This window comes from Mustela nigripes, chromosome 11 (assembly GCF_022355385.1).
Source record: "Mustela nigripes isolate SB6536 chromosome 11, MUSNIG.SB6536, whole genome shotgun sequence".
Classification (NCBI taxonomy): domain Eukaryota; kingdom Metazoa; phylum Chordata; class Mammalia; order Carnivora; family Mustelidae; genus Mustela; species Mustela nigripes.
This window is the reverse complement of record NC_081567.1, coordinates 8457698-8470002: the sequence shown is the minus strand read 5'-3', so window position 1 is coordinate 8470002 and position 12305 is coordinate 8457698. Positions and strand designations below refer to the sequence as shown.

Sequence of the window (12305 nt, the reverse complement as noted above, 5' to 3'; positions counted from 1 at the left end):
GTCTCTTGGCATCCTTTATCCTTTCCACGGGAGACCTCTTGTTCCCTGACTCTCAGCTCACGGGCCGGCGAGTGGCTGGCATCTCTGGCCATGTGACGGGTTCAGAGGTGGACAGGACTGGAAGCACGATGGGATGCTGATATGTGACTCGGCCCCTAGTCCTCCCTGTTTTGTTTTTTTATCTTTTACGATTTTATTTATTTATTTGACTGAGAGAGAGAGATCGTAAGTAGGCAGAGAGGCAGGCAGGGAGAGAGCAGGAAGCAGGCTCCCAGCTGAGCAGAGAGCCCGATGCAGGGCTCGGTCCCAGGACCCTGGGATCATGACCTGAGCTGAAGGCTGAGGCTTAACCCATTGAGCCACCCAGGCGCCCCCCCATTCCTCCTTGTTAACAAAATTTCATCTCAGTCTAAGGTGGCAATGTACCCAGCTTCCAGGGATGAATCCTGACAGGTTACAAAGATAGTCACAACAAGTCTGTTTTCTAGTCATCTAACCTAACAGCAGCAAGGAATGGCAAAGTGACCTAGCACTGACCAATGAAATATAAAATGACATCTGTCGGGCACTTTTGGGGATCTTTTCTCTTCTGTTAAAAATAGAAAAAAAAAAAAAAAAAAAAAAGACAAGTACCGCTTCTTCCCCCTTTCTTTCTTCTTTGAACACTGGTCTGATGGCAGGAGTCATGGCAGCCATCTCATGCCCACAAAATAAAGGCCAAGAGAACTGCCGGGATACTGGGCCTGAAGCTACTGAGCTGCTGAACCACTCAGCTGCCCCCTTCCACCAAATTTCTTGTCACATGAGAGAAATGAACTCCTCTTTGTTTAACTACTGCTATTTGAGTTTTCTGTTTCTTAGAGACCAAAGCATTCTGGTTTTGTTTTGTTTTGTTTTTAAAGATTTTATTTATTTGACAGAGAGGGAGCATAAGCAGGAGGAGTGGCAGGCAGAGGGTGAGGGAGGCTCCTTGCTGAGCAGGGAGCCCAACTGAGCCCACTGAGCCGACTGAGGCAGGGTGCAGCCCCAGGGACCCATCAACCACCAGGAGGACATGGACCTGTCCGAGGACAAGGGGCCAGGGGACAGAAGGAGACAAAGAATGCCAGTGACATCACCGAGCTCCTCTACTAGCCATCCCTGAAGGGAGGTCTGTCCTGACTTAACATAAGCCAGTATCTCTCCTTCTGTTTATCTTTCTGACACTTGCAATTAAACAAGACCTAATTAATAGAAATAAGTCCTCGTCTCTTCAGTGGCCAGCCAACCAGCTCCAAACTCTAAATCTCTCTTTTTTTAAGATTTATTTGACAGAGAGAGAGAAAGAGGTAGCAAGAGAGGGAACACAAGCAGGGGTATGGGAGAGGGAGAAGCCCCGATGCAGGGCTCCATCCCAGTACCCTGGGATTATGACCTGAGCTGAAGGCAGATGCTTAACCACCGAGCCACCAAGGCTCCCCTCTAAATCTCATTCTTGACAGGTCAGCCGTGGTGATCAACACCAAGAAAGATCACAACCTGGAAAAATAAGTACCACTCACCTTCTTTTTGTTTCTTCTGTTCAAGTTTCATCTTCTTTGCCAATAATTTCTTCTCTTTTAACTTCTGGCTATAAATATAAAATACATGAATTCCTTTATTAACTTACTATATGTTTTAGAAAATAAATATCTACCTATAGAGTGTTTAAAGACCTTATAATAACACAAACACTATAACAATGAAAGGGAAGAAATACTTTCCCATGATTCTGCTGCTCCAACACCACCAATATTACCAAGCTGTTTTCTTCTTGAATCAAAATGAAATCGTTTGTGGAGTCCTGACGTGATTACTGAAAATGTTTTTCATTCTGAGATATTTAGGGACTATTTTTATTTACTTGTTTATTTTATTTTTTTAAATGACAACACTTTATTGCAGTATCAGCTTTCTAAAGCTGGTGGAGACTGAGCAGCATTTCCATGTGAAATGTTACAGCTTTACAAGTTTTGTTTCTTATTTAATTTCAAACACGGAAACAAAAACATGGTAAAAGAAAAAAATGCAAAATAGCTAGAAAAAAAGATGTAATCAAGTTGTAGCATACAGACATGCTCTGTAACTAAATTTACTATGCATATCATAAAGCAAAAGAAACGGGGCGCCTGGGTGGCTCAGTGGGTTAAAGCCTCTGCCTTCGGCTCAGGTCATGATTCCAGGGTCCTGGGATGGAGCCCCGCATCAGTCTCTGTTCAGCAGGGAGCCTGCTTCCCCCTCTCTCTCTGCCTGCAACTCTGCCTACTTGTGATCTCTGTCAAATAAATAAATAGACTCTTTAAAAAGAAAGAAAGCACACAAAAGACTATCTCAATAAATTAACAGACTGCCAGAAACAGACTAAGAATTAGGAACTGTTTTTAGAATCCTGCTTAGTTCTCCAAAGGAGAAGAGAGCATTTACTAAAACACACACACACACACACGAGTCTACATACTGATGTAATGTCACTGAGGGAGGTCACACACCCTAATTTAAGGAAGAAGCTAAACAAAGTTTGCTCACAGCATACTGTTAAACTCGATATTAAAACAGACGTGGAGGAAACCTAGAAATCCACCTGGTCACCCAGGCATGGACCTGAGCTGCGGAGAATCTGTGACGGGGGGATATGGGGGGAAGCATCAGCAGTAAGTGACTTAATCTCTCAGATACTCAGATATTTCGGGCCATCCGTCTACTGGGTAACACCCAAGACCTCGACAGGGCATACAATGAACTTCTGACCGCAAGGACTACTCAGCTCTCATATTTCCCGCCTTTAGGCTTCATGGGTTAGGAAGAGCTCACAGAGCCCTTACCGCTTTTTCCGCCGCTTTGCCGTCTGCTCCTCCGCAGCAATTTTATTCCTCTCCAGTCGCTTCTGAAACTCTGCATCCAATTTTTGCTGTGAAAAAACACAAATTTAAATTTAGATGGACTCTGGGCCATGGATGAGATCTCCACAAGTCACACCACTGGGGGTGCTGCAGGGCCACTTTTAACTGGAAGAGACTGCCCAACAGGTGGGGCAGGAATCAATATACGGTTTTCTGCACTTGGATGGCGAACGTGTCTGCTTTGGTTCAGTAAGAGACCCTCCTGCCCAAAGAAACATGAGAGCATGAGAAAAGGCACAACTACTGGTTATGTAGCCATAGGGCCCTGGCTAGTGTGCTATTGTGATTTATAGTAAGCAATCTAGGAAAGCCTGGGTGGCTCAGTGGTTAAGCATCTGCCTTAGGCTCAGGTCATGATCTCAGAGTCCTAGGATCGAGTCCCATGTCGAGCTCCCTGCTCAGCAGGAAGCCTGCTTCTCCCCTCCACCCCCCAACTTGTGTTCCCTCTCTCACTGTGTGTCTGTCAAATAAATAAAATCTAATGAGGCGCCTGGGTGGCTCAGTGGGTTAGAGCCTCTGCCTTCGACTCAGGTCATGATTCCTGGGTCCTGGGATCAAGCCCCACATCAGGCTCTCTGCTCAGCAGGGAGCCTGCTTTCCCCCCCCCTCTCTGCCTGCCTCTCTGCCTGCTTGTGATCTCTGTCAAATAAATAAATAAAATCTTAAAAAAAAAAGAAAATCTTTAAAAAAAAGAAATCTACACAACTGATCTTTGAACACCGTTTGCACTGGTAGCTGAGCCAACTGCCTACTCTATTTCCTTCCCTCTAAAGTAGTTTAAAAATTTAAACAGTGCTTCTGATAGTTTTTACATAGAGTTTTCTTATTCCTGACAGTGGAAAACCCACCATGGTGACCAGGTACAGCTGTGGGACCAGCCACCAGAAACTCCCCACTAGAATTGAGAATGTCACAAGCGGAGGACGGCAGCAGCTACAAAAGAACCACCAGCAGCTGGGGACCAAGATGGGCCGTAAGACAAGCAAACACCAGGTAAAAACCACCACGGCAATGATTACATTGCCTTCGAAATCCTAAAGATATTTTTCAAACTCAATTTTGGCCATTCCAGTGAATTTTTACTTTCACATATTTTCTCCCGTGTCATGTCTATCTCTTTAATATTTTTTTTATGTTTTTAATACTGTTTTTTGCTGGAACTGTTTTATGTTGGAAAATTTCAAACACAGAAAAGGTGAAAGTATTATACACTCCATATGCCCACCACCGAGATCCTACAACTGACATTTTGCTCCTTGTTTTATCACATCTGTCCACCCCGCTCTACCACTACCCATCCATCAACCTGTCTTTTTTTTTTTTTAAAGATTTAAAATTTATTTATTTATTTGACAGAGAGAGAGAGAGATCACAAGTAGGCAGAGAGGCAGGCAGAGAGAGAGAGAGGAGGAAGCAGGCTCACTGCCGAGCAGAGAGCCCGATGTGGGATTCGATCCCAGGACCCTGAGATCATGACCTGAGCCGAAGGCAGCGGCCCAATCCACTGAGCCACCCAGGCGCCCCTGTCTTTTTTTTTTTTTTTTAAACACATTTCAAAGTTGCAGACACCAGGACATTTCACCTCCAAGGATTTAAGCATGCATAGCATTGACAGGGTTTAATGCTTGTTAACAGTTTTTCTATTTCTTCCGCCTAAGGTAATACATATAACAAAATGCTCAATTGTGAGTGTACTATTTAATCACACTAGAAAGTTCTCTCCTACCTCTTCCTATGCAACTCCCACAGACAATCGTTCTGAAACACTTATATGGTTTAACATAGGTTAGTCCTGCCTCTTGTAGAACTTCGTATAAATGGGACCATATGACAGGCTCTCTCATGCAAGGCTTCCTTCACTCAGCATGTTTCAGGGATCATCGTATCATTAGTCTCTTCCTTGTGATTGCTAAATAGCATTCTATTTGAATGAATAATCATTTTAATTTTTTTAAACGTTGTACTTCCTTTAGATAGGAGGAAATTCTACAGTGAGTCTTTTTCAAACCAAATTACTAGAAAATCAACTGTTATTGGATAAAGTGGTTTCCTCCTTTTTAAAAAGCAAGCAAATACCACCGTAAAGTATGTAAAGCTCTCTAAAACACACGGATGTATTCAAGGAAGTAACAGGCATCGTGGTTAGACTGAGAAAAAAGTCTCTTCCAGTGCATGCTGTAAGATAAGAGCAAGGGGCAATCTCTCACACGTTAGGAAGAGAAATCAGATATGGAAAATCATGAACAATTAGCCAAATAATATTTGCAGGGGATTTTGGTTTTGTTTTTTGTTTTTTAAGGTTTTATTTATTTATTTTGACAGACAGAGAATGAGTTGGGGGAGCTACAGAAGGAGAGGGAAGAGCGGGCTCCGCGGTGAGCAGAGAGCCCGATGCAAGGCTCGATCCCAGGACCTGGGATCATGACCTGAGCCAAAGGCAGACACTTAATGACTGAGCCACCCAGGCACCCTTGGTTTTTATTTATACTCAGGTGGGAAAATATAGGAGTACTAAAATGTTAGTATTTTTTTTCTGATTTTTACTAATCGCCAGTAATAAAATATAAAGGAGCAACTAGCACCACTGCAATCAAAAAAGCAAAATCTTTGAACAAATGTGAGATCTATACCAAATCTCTAATCATCACTGAGAGATTCAGAAAAAAAAAGAACATTTCTAGAGAGGATGCCTAAACACTGTAACATCCATCCTCATTCAATTTAAGTTATGGACTCAATTCTAGTTTAAAAAAACAAAACAAAAAAAATCAACAAGGTTTTCTGGAGTGGGTAAAGTAACTCCAAAGTTCTTTCTGAAAAATAAACAAAATATCCAAAGAGTATTTTTTAAAAACAAGAGACAGGTTTTTGGGTCTTCTGGTCAGGTAATAAAAAGCTTAATAGTTCTTACAATACAATTTCTAAGGCTATTCCCAATTCTTAGTTATTATTGCACACCTGCCATGAAGAAATGCCATCCTCTAACTAGACTGCTCAAAGAAGCAGACACATGAAAGCACACTGCTATTCACACCAGCTACAAAGAATTATAGGAATTCAGCCAAATAGAGAGAGAACAGAAATAAGAACTCGAGTGATGTGGGAGATCCTGTTTTCTGTTCCATTTCAGGACAAATGGCCTGGAAGGGAAAGGGGACTCTCCTGTCCCTTCTACGCACACGGAAGTCTCCCTCCTCTGTTCATCTCCTAGTGGGAGCATCTTGATGTGCTGAGTCTGACCAATGAATAATCTGGATTTGATGTCTGTTTCCCACACTGACTTTAGAAGGCAGCCTTCACACAGGCCAAGAACCAGGTGTTATTTTCTCTTCTTTAAATGCTTTTTCCTAAAAGTCCTAAGTGCACATTGCCCAAACCCAAGGGGTCAGCCAGCCTCTTTGCTCACGGACCTTCTCCGCCATGGCATCCATGTAGTCCTGTCGCTGGTACTCTCTCCGCCGCAGATGTCTGTACACGTGGAACTCGCCACTGCCGGCCCCAGCACTCGAACCTATAGTCAGGAGAGTCCAGAATTCTTAATGAAATCCAGTTACCAACATAGGCTACCCTTAATCAAAAGGGACCAAAGAAAGAAATCGGAAGTAATTGAAAGGACCACCCCCCATTGTACTCCAGAAGCTGGCACAGTGACTTGCCTAGCACGGTAATCATTAAATAATTGTTGCATGAATGCTGAATGGGAAGTCACTAAAAATTCCACTCTAACACACTAAGAGGAGGAACACATTATGGTTGAGAGATCAGAAACCTAGAAGATAGCTTAAGACCTTTACCTCCCCTGTCAGATGATTTCACATTTGACACAGCTGAAAAGATGTCCATGTATATTAAGTTTAAAACAAAGCAAAAAAAGTTACTAAGTACTTGTGTTGAACAACCAACCAACAACTGACCATTTTTATAAAATCATTTTTTCTTAAACCCAAGTGGTTTTGACTAGGAGTTTGAAAGGCCTTATCAGAATGTTACAAATGGGGGGCACCTGGGTGGTTCAGCTGGACTGAGCAGCTGACTCCTGATTTAGGATCAGGTCATGATCTCAGGCTCCTGAGACTGAGCTCCACGCTCAGTGGGGGGTCTCCTTGGGATTTTCTCTCCTCCTCCCTGCCGCAGGCAAGCACACACACTCGCTCGCTCTCTCTCAAACAAATAAATAAATCTTTTAAAAAAAATGTTACAAGGGGAATGGTGGAATTATGGGGGTTCAAAAATTTTCATATCTCTATTATTTATTCTTCTTTATAATTAATACGTTAGTTTACAACCCCCAAAACCATGTTAGAAAAAAAAAAAAAAAACAACATGATGCATTATTTAAAACAATGCAGAAGAAAATTCTCTAGTGCCAAACTGGATGCAACAACGCCCCTTCTTTTTTAGTACAAAATTACAGAACCAGGGCGCCCGGGTGGCTCAGTGGGCTAAAGGGTGGCTCAGTGGTTGTTAAAGCCTCTGCCTTCGGCTCAGGTCATGATCTCAGGGTCCTGGGATGGAGCCCCCAGAGCAGGAGAGAGCAGAGAGCCTGCTTCCTCTCTCTCTCTCTCTCTGCCTGCCTCTCTGCCTACTTGTAATCTCTGTCTATCAAATAAATAAATAAAAACTTAAAAAAAAATTACTGAACCAGTGAACCCTTTTTTTCCTGTTAGAAATCTAATTAACAAATACTAACTGCAGGGTTTTTACATCTATGCTTCAGAAATTATATTCACCCGCGCACACATATAAACAGACAACATTACCCATTACATCTCGAACAAATTCTGGGGGAGGCCGAGGTGCCCATTCGCTCATTTTTTCTGGAATCGGCACTGCTTTGTCCTGCAACATTTAAACACGGAGGCATCCTTCAGTACAACGCTGCTCACAGATTCACATCTCTTTGAGACCAAAGCATTTTAACTGGATGGGTGAAGTAAGACTGCTTTTGCTCCTTGGACCTAGAGCTGATTTTCTTCCCTTAGATTTACTCCATCCCCTGTACTCTGGGGTCTATCACAGCCCATAGCCTCGCCAGGGCTACAGCTAACTTTCCAAAGCAGAATTCAGAAGCCCAAGTCACCATTTATGGCTGGAAACCTCTAACCTTACCACCAGGACACCCGGAGTCAACCCTTTCTATCCAAAGCTGTAAGAAAAGACCTCATCCAATTATTTTTATGGCTGAAGGGACCGAGCGAGACCCTGACGGGAGAGTGACTTGTCCCAGCTCTGTCGGCCAATGCCTCCTAACAATTGATGCTATTTAGAAGAAAATAAACCCTTGGATCGACCCATAGATTCTATCTTTCCAGTCAACGCTTCAGTTCACAGAAAGGAAAACTAGGAGTGCCTCAGAGCACGGGAAACCGCTCCACAACGCCCTCACCCCACCCTGGGCTCCAACATAAGGCCATAGGAAGCTCACTATCTCCGGGGTAGCCCACTCCTTCCTAAGGACTGGCCCTGGGGTTCGGGTACAGAGTTTCTAAGTTTGCAGGCAGGGGAGGCGGGCCCGCGAGTTCCCGGAAGCGCTGGAAGACGCCGTCGAACCAGCGCCTCGTCTTACCGGGTTCTTCATGAGCCGCTCCAGCTTGAGCTTCTGCTCCTCGGCCGCATTCTTGGGGATGACGAGCGCTTGCGGCTCTTTCTTGGGTCTCGGCGGTCGCACTGAAGAAGCAGCCGAACTCGCCATCACAGCTCCTCTTCGCTCTCGGCGAGCGGCGACGGCGCGCGCCTATGACGACAGACCCGCGCGCCAGCGGCGCAAGCGTAGTCCGCTAGCGGGGGGGGCGGGGCTGGGGCGGAGTCACACGCCGGAAGTCGGCTGCTGAATATTCATGAGCTTGAGGCCGCGCGGGTTATCGTGATCAAAGCCGCTGGATTTCATTTCCTGCGTCTGAGCAAATCAGGGCCGCCGAGCGCCCACGTTTCTGTGGGAGAGGTGGCCTTGCACGCCCGAGGCTTCGACCCCAGGCGACCTCTCCAGTCCGCGTGCGCGTCGTGGCTCCGCTGGCAGCTCTGCTAATGGCTCTCAGCGTCCCCTCCCGCCCCCGGGCCTTTGTCCCCGCGGTTCCTTGGGTCTGGTCCATTCTCCCTTCTATTTCTGACAATCTATTTAAAACAGCTCAGGCTCCCTGAGGACTGGGGCCGTGTCTCCTTTGTCCTCCTCGAATTATTCTGCACCTGACACCCAGAAAATCTGCAAGGCTGGGATGAATGGGAGCCTTTCTTACGGGAAAGAGGAAAGGGCCCCTCCCATCTGGGAGCCAGCCTGGCAGTCCCAGGAGGCCTTGATGTCCTCCTCCTGGACATAAACAATTTCCCGGAACACCAACAGCACGCAAGGCCATTCTGTCACCATGATGGAGCGAGGCATAAACACGTGTTTGCACGCAGATGAAAAAAAAACAGGAATATTGTTGGAACCGCAAAAAGACCAAACGTTTTCCTCATTCTGTCTCTTACCCATAACTGCTGTCTTCTTTAAAGCCTTAGCCTCGGTTCACTTTAAATATTTATGAAGACAGCCAGTCACAGAATTGTGTCGCTTCCTGACAGTGTCTAATCCAGAGTTAAACCCACTTGCTTGAACCCTCCGTAAGTCACTTCACCCAAGCCCAAATCCTGTAATAACTCCTCTTTCACACCCCCTTGTTGAATGAAGCAAGTGCAGTCTTCCTGCTCGAAAGAGGCAGAAGAACCTGTTTTTCAACTACAGCTGTGTTTCCGGTGGTCTTCACACTTGCTGGTTTTCTCATTTCATTAGTCACCCACTAAAGGGTGGACATTCCGTTCACTGCTGTATTCCGACGTCTGGGGCAAGGCCTGGCTCAGGACAAAGTACTCAGGTTTTGCTGGATGACAGTGGGATCTTGGGGGGGCCAGGCACCTCAGGAACCACTGTTGCTGCTGCCTGCACAGCCTGCTCTGCCCAGAACAGCTCTCCCCCTGAATGTCCCCTGCCGGCCAGGCGACCCTTGTGACAGGATATTGTGTTAGTGCCCTAAGACCATTCCTAGCCCCCTGAGAGTAGGTGATTTTCCAGTGACCAAGGCTGATGAATTAGGAGAAGTCCTAGACTGGCCCAGTTCTGTCACTGAAATCCATGGAGGGCTTGGCTTGGGTGTGACACATGACCCTGTAAAATACACTCCAGCCACCCAGATACCTCACTTTCCCCTGAATGTACCACATACCCAAAAAGACTTGACCTGGAGTGTCTTTCCCTTCCTGGAGGACTCCCGCAACACTTGTCAGCTTTGCTTAAATGCTACCTCCTCCATGAAGCCTTCTCTGATTACCCTATTCCCCCCACCCCAACCCCCTGCCCTGTCCCCATTCCCTTCTCCAGGAAGTCAGTTGCTCTCTTCTTGGTGCTCTCCCTGCTCTGGGTCCCGATGCCTGGCATATGGTAGTTAGCACAGCGTGTCCTCACCATCTGCCTACCCACAAGTTTGGGAGGAGGGTTGAGCTGGAATCCCAGCATCTAATCCTGGCCTCGAGTAGAGTGGTGCTTCCAGAATGCTTGCAAAACAGAGGAATTAGGGAAGGAGGAAAGAAGGGAGTCCACGACTGCCTTAAAAAAAGAAAGAATGAATGAATGTGTAAACGACATAACCAGGGGATAGATGAATGAATGAACACGTGAGATAGTGGATAGGCAGAGAACGAAGAGCCTGAGAGCAGCCATGTCCCCATCACTACCCTACCCCCACCCCCAGCTCCAGGTCTGGCATAGAGCCAGCATTTGGCAGAAAGCTGCTGGTCGGAAGTGGAATGAATGAATGAAATTAATGACTGCACCAGCATGGGGGGGGTATGTGGGCGCATTGGAGTCCGTGATAACAACCTCAGTGTCCAAGCCTAGTCTAGGTGCGTCTACATGTTTATCCTCCTGAGTTACAAGTAAGGAACTGAGGCCCAGAGGGGTGGGGGAACGGGTCAGGGTCACACAGACTCAAACCCAGCACTCTGGGCACAGGTCTGAGGGCCTGCTTGATCACGAGTCTTAAGAATGGAAAGACCATGACCCCCAGCAGGCCTTGGTGGGGTCCCTCCCTGGGGCACCCTTCTAGGACCGAGGCCAGTTTCAGTGTCCTCTTCCAGGACTCCCACTACTGGCTGCCCCACAAGTGTGGACTGGGACCCAGAGCACCACCTCCTCTGCCACCAGAGGGCAGCAGAGCTCCACCCAGGTGCACCTGCTGGCCTGTGCCCAGGAGGCCCAGGACTAAGGTGCTTTGCAGTCTGGCAGACCCAGCGCCAAAGACTGGCTCTACCTACTCTGGAGTGTGGGCTGGGGAAGCAACTTAACCTCTTGAAGGCTTTTTCTTTATGCACAAGTAAGTAACAAATCCACCTTGACACCTGGTTGTGAATGAAATGATGTGACGGACTTTCAGCATCCTGATACTCAACAGTGGGGTGACCACATATCCCAGTTGGGGGCCAGGACTGGGGAGTTTCTAAGGATGCAGGACTTTCAGTGTTAAAAGGAGAACTGGGGCGTCTGGGTGGCTTAGTCGTTAGCGTCTGCCTTCGGCTTAGGTCCTGGTCCCAGAGTCCTGGGATCAAGCCCTACATCAGGCTCCCTGCTAGGCAGGAAGCCTGCTTCTCCCTCTCCCACTCCCCCTGCTTGTGTTCCCTCTCTGGCTGTCTCTCTCTGTCAAATAAAAAAATTTTTTTTTTTAAAGGAGGAGAATCTTGGGCCAACTGGCACAGCTAGTCGCACTGGAGGGGTGGGCACTCCTTTCATTTTTCAGTTGTGGTTGGTATGTAGAGAAATAAAACAGCAAAAATGTTTACGACTATTCTGTAATTTAAGTTTCTCATGGAATTAGCAAGTCATTGGTCTTTTTTTTTTTTTTAAGATTTTATTTATTTATTTGACACAGAGAGAGAGAGATCACAAGTAGGCCGAGAGGCAGGCAGAGAGAGAGGAGGAAGCAGGCTCCCCGCTGAGCAGAGATCCCGATGCGGGGGCTCGTTCCCAGGACCCCGAGATCATGACCTGAGCCGAAGGCAGAGGCTTAACCCACTGGGCCACCCAGGTGCCCCATCAAATAAATAAATCTTTTTAAAAAGACAAGCATACACGTACCATACAACCCAGCAATCTCACCGCTAGGCATTACTCCAGAGAAATAATTGTCAGGCTGTGATATATCCACATGGGGATGTACTGCTGAGGAATAAAAAGGAAGAAACTATTGATATTTGCAACCACATGGATGAATTTCAAAAGCATTATGCTTGGTGCATGAAGCCGGATTCAAAAGGCTACAACCTTTTGAATGATTCCATTGCTCGACATTCTGGAAAAGCCAAAATGATACGGACAGAACGCAGCTCAGTAGATGCCAGGGGCCAAGGGCAGGAGGAGGGATC

At 46.4% G+C, this 12305-nt stretch overlaps 1 protein-coding gene across 4 annotated transcripts in view; it reads right to left on the bottom strand.

Annotated features, from left to right (window-relative positions):
• PRKRIP1 (PRKR interacting protein 1) overlaps positions 1-8673 on the bottom strand; it is a 25165-nt gene extending 16492 nt beyond the window's left edge. Inside the window, exons 1-6 of one of the 4 annotated variants that reach the window (XM_059414636.1) lie at positions 8485-8672; positions 7679-7757; positions 6329-6429; positions 2841-2926; positions 1542-1609; positions 7-117 (exon numbers count right to left, since the gene is read on the bottom strand). In XM_059414636.1, coding sequence (XP_059270619.1) covers positions 53-117; positions 1542-1609; positions 2841-2926; positions 6329-6429; positions 7679-7757; positions 8485-8610 — 525 coding nt within the window. In that variant the 5' untranslated portion in view covers positions 8611-8672 and the 3' untranslated portion in view covers positions 7-52. Of the gene's footprint in view, positions 1-6; positions 118-1541; positions 1610-2840; positions 2927-6328; positions 6430-7678; positions 7758-8484 lie in introns of those variants that run through there. The other 3 variants (XM_059414633.1, XM_059414635.1, XM_059414634.1) reach the window with 3 other exon arrangements.
• Positions 8674-12305: the final 3632 nt, after the last annotated feature.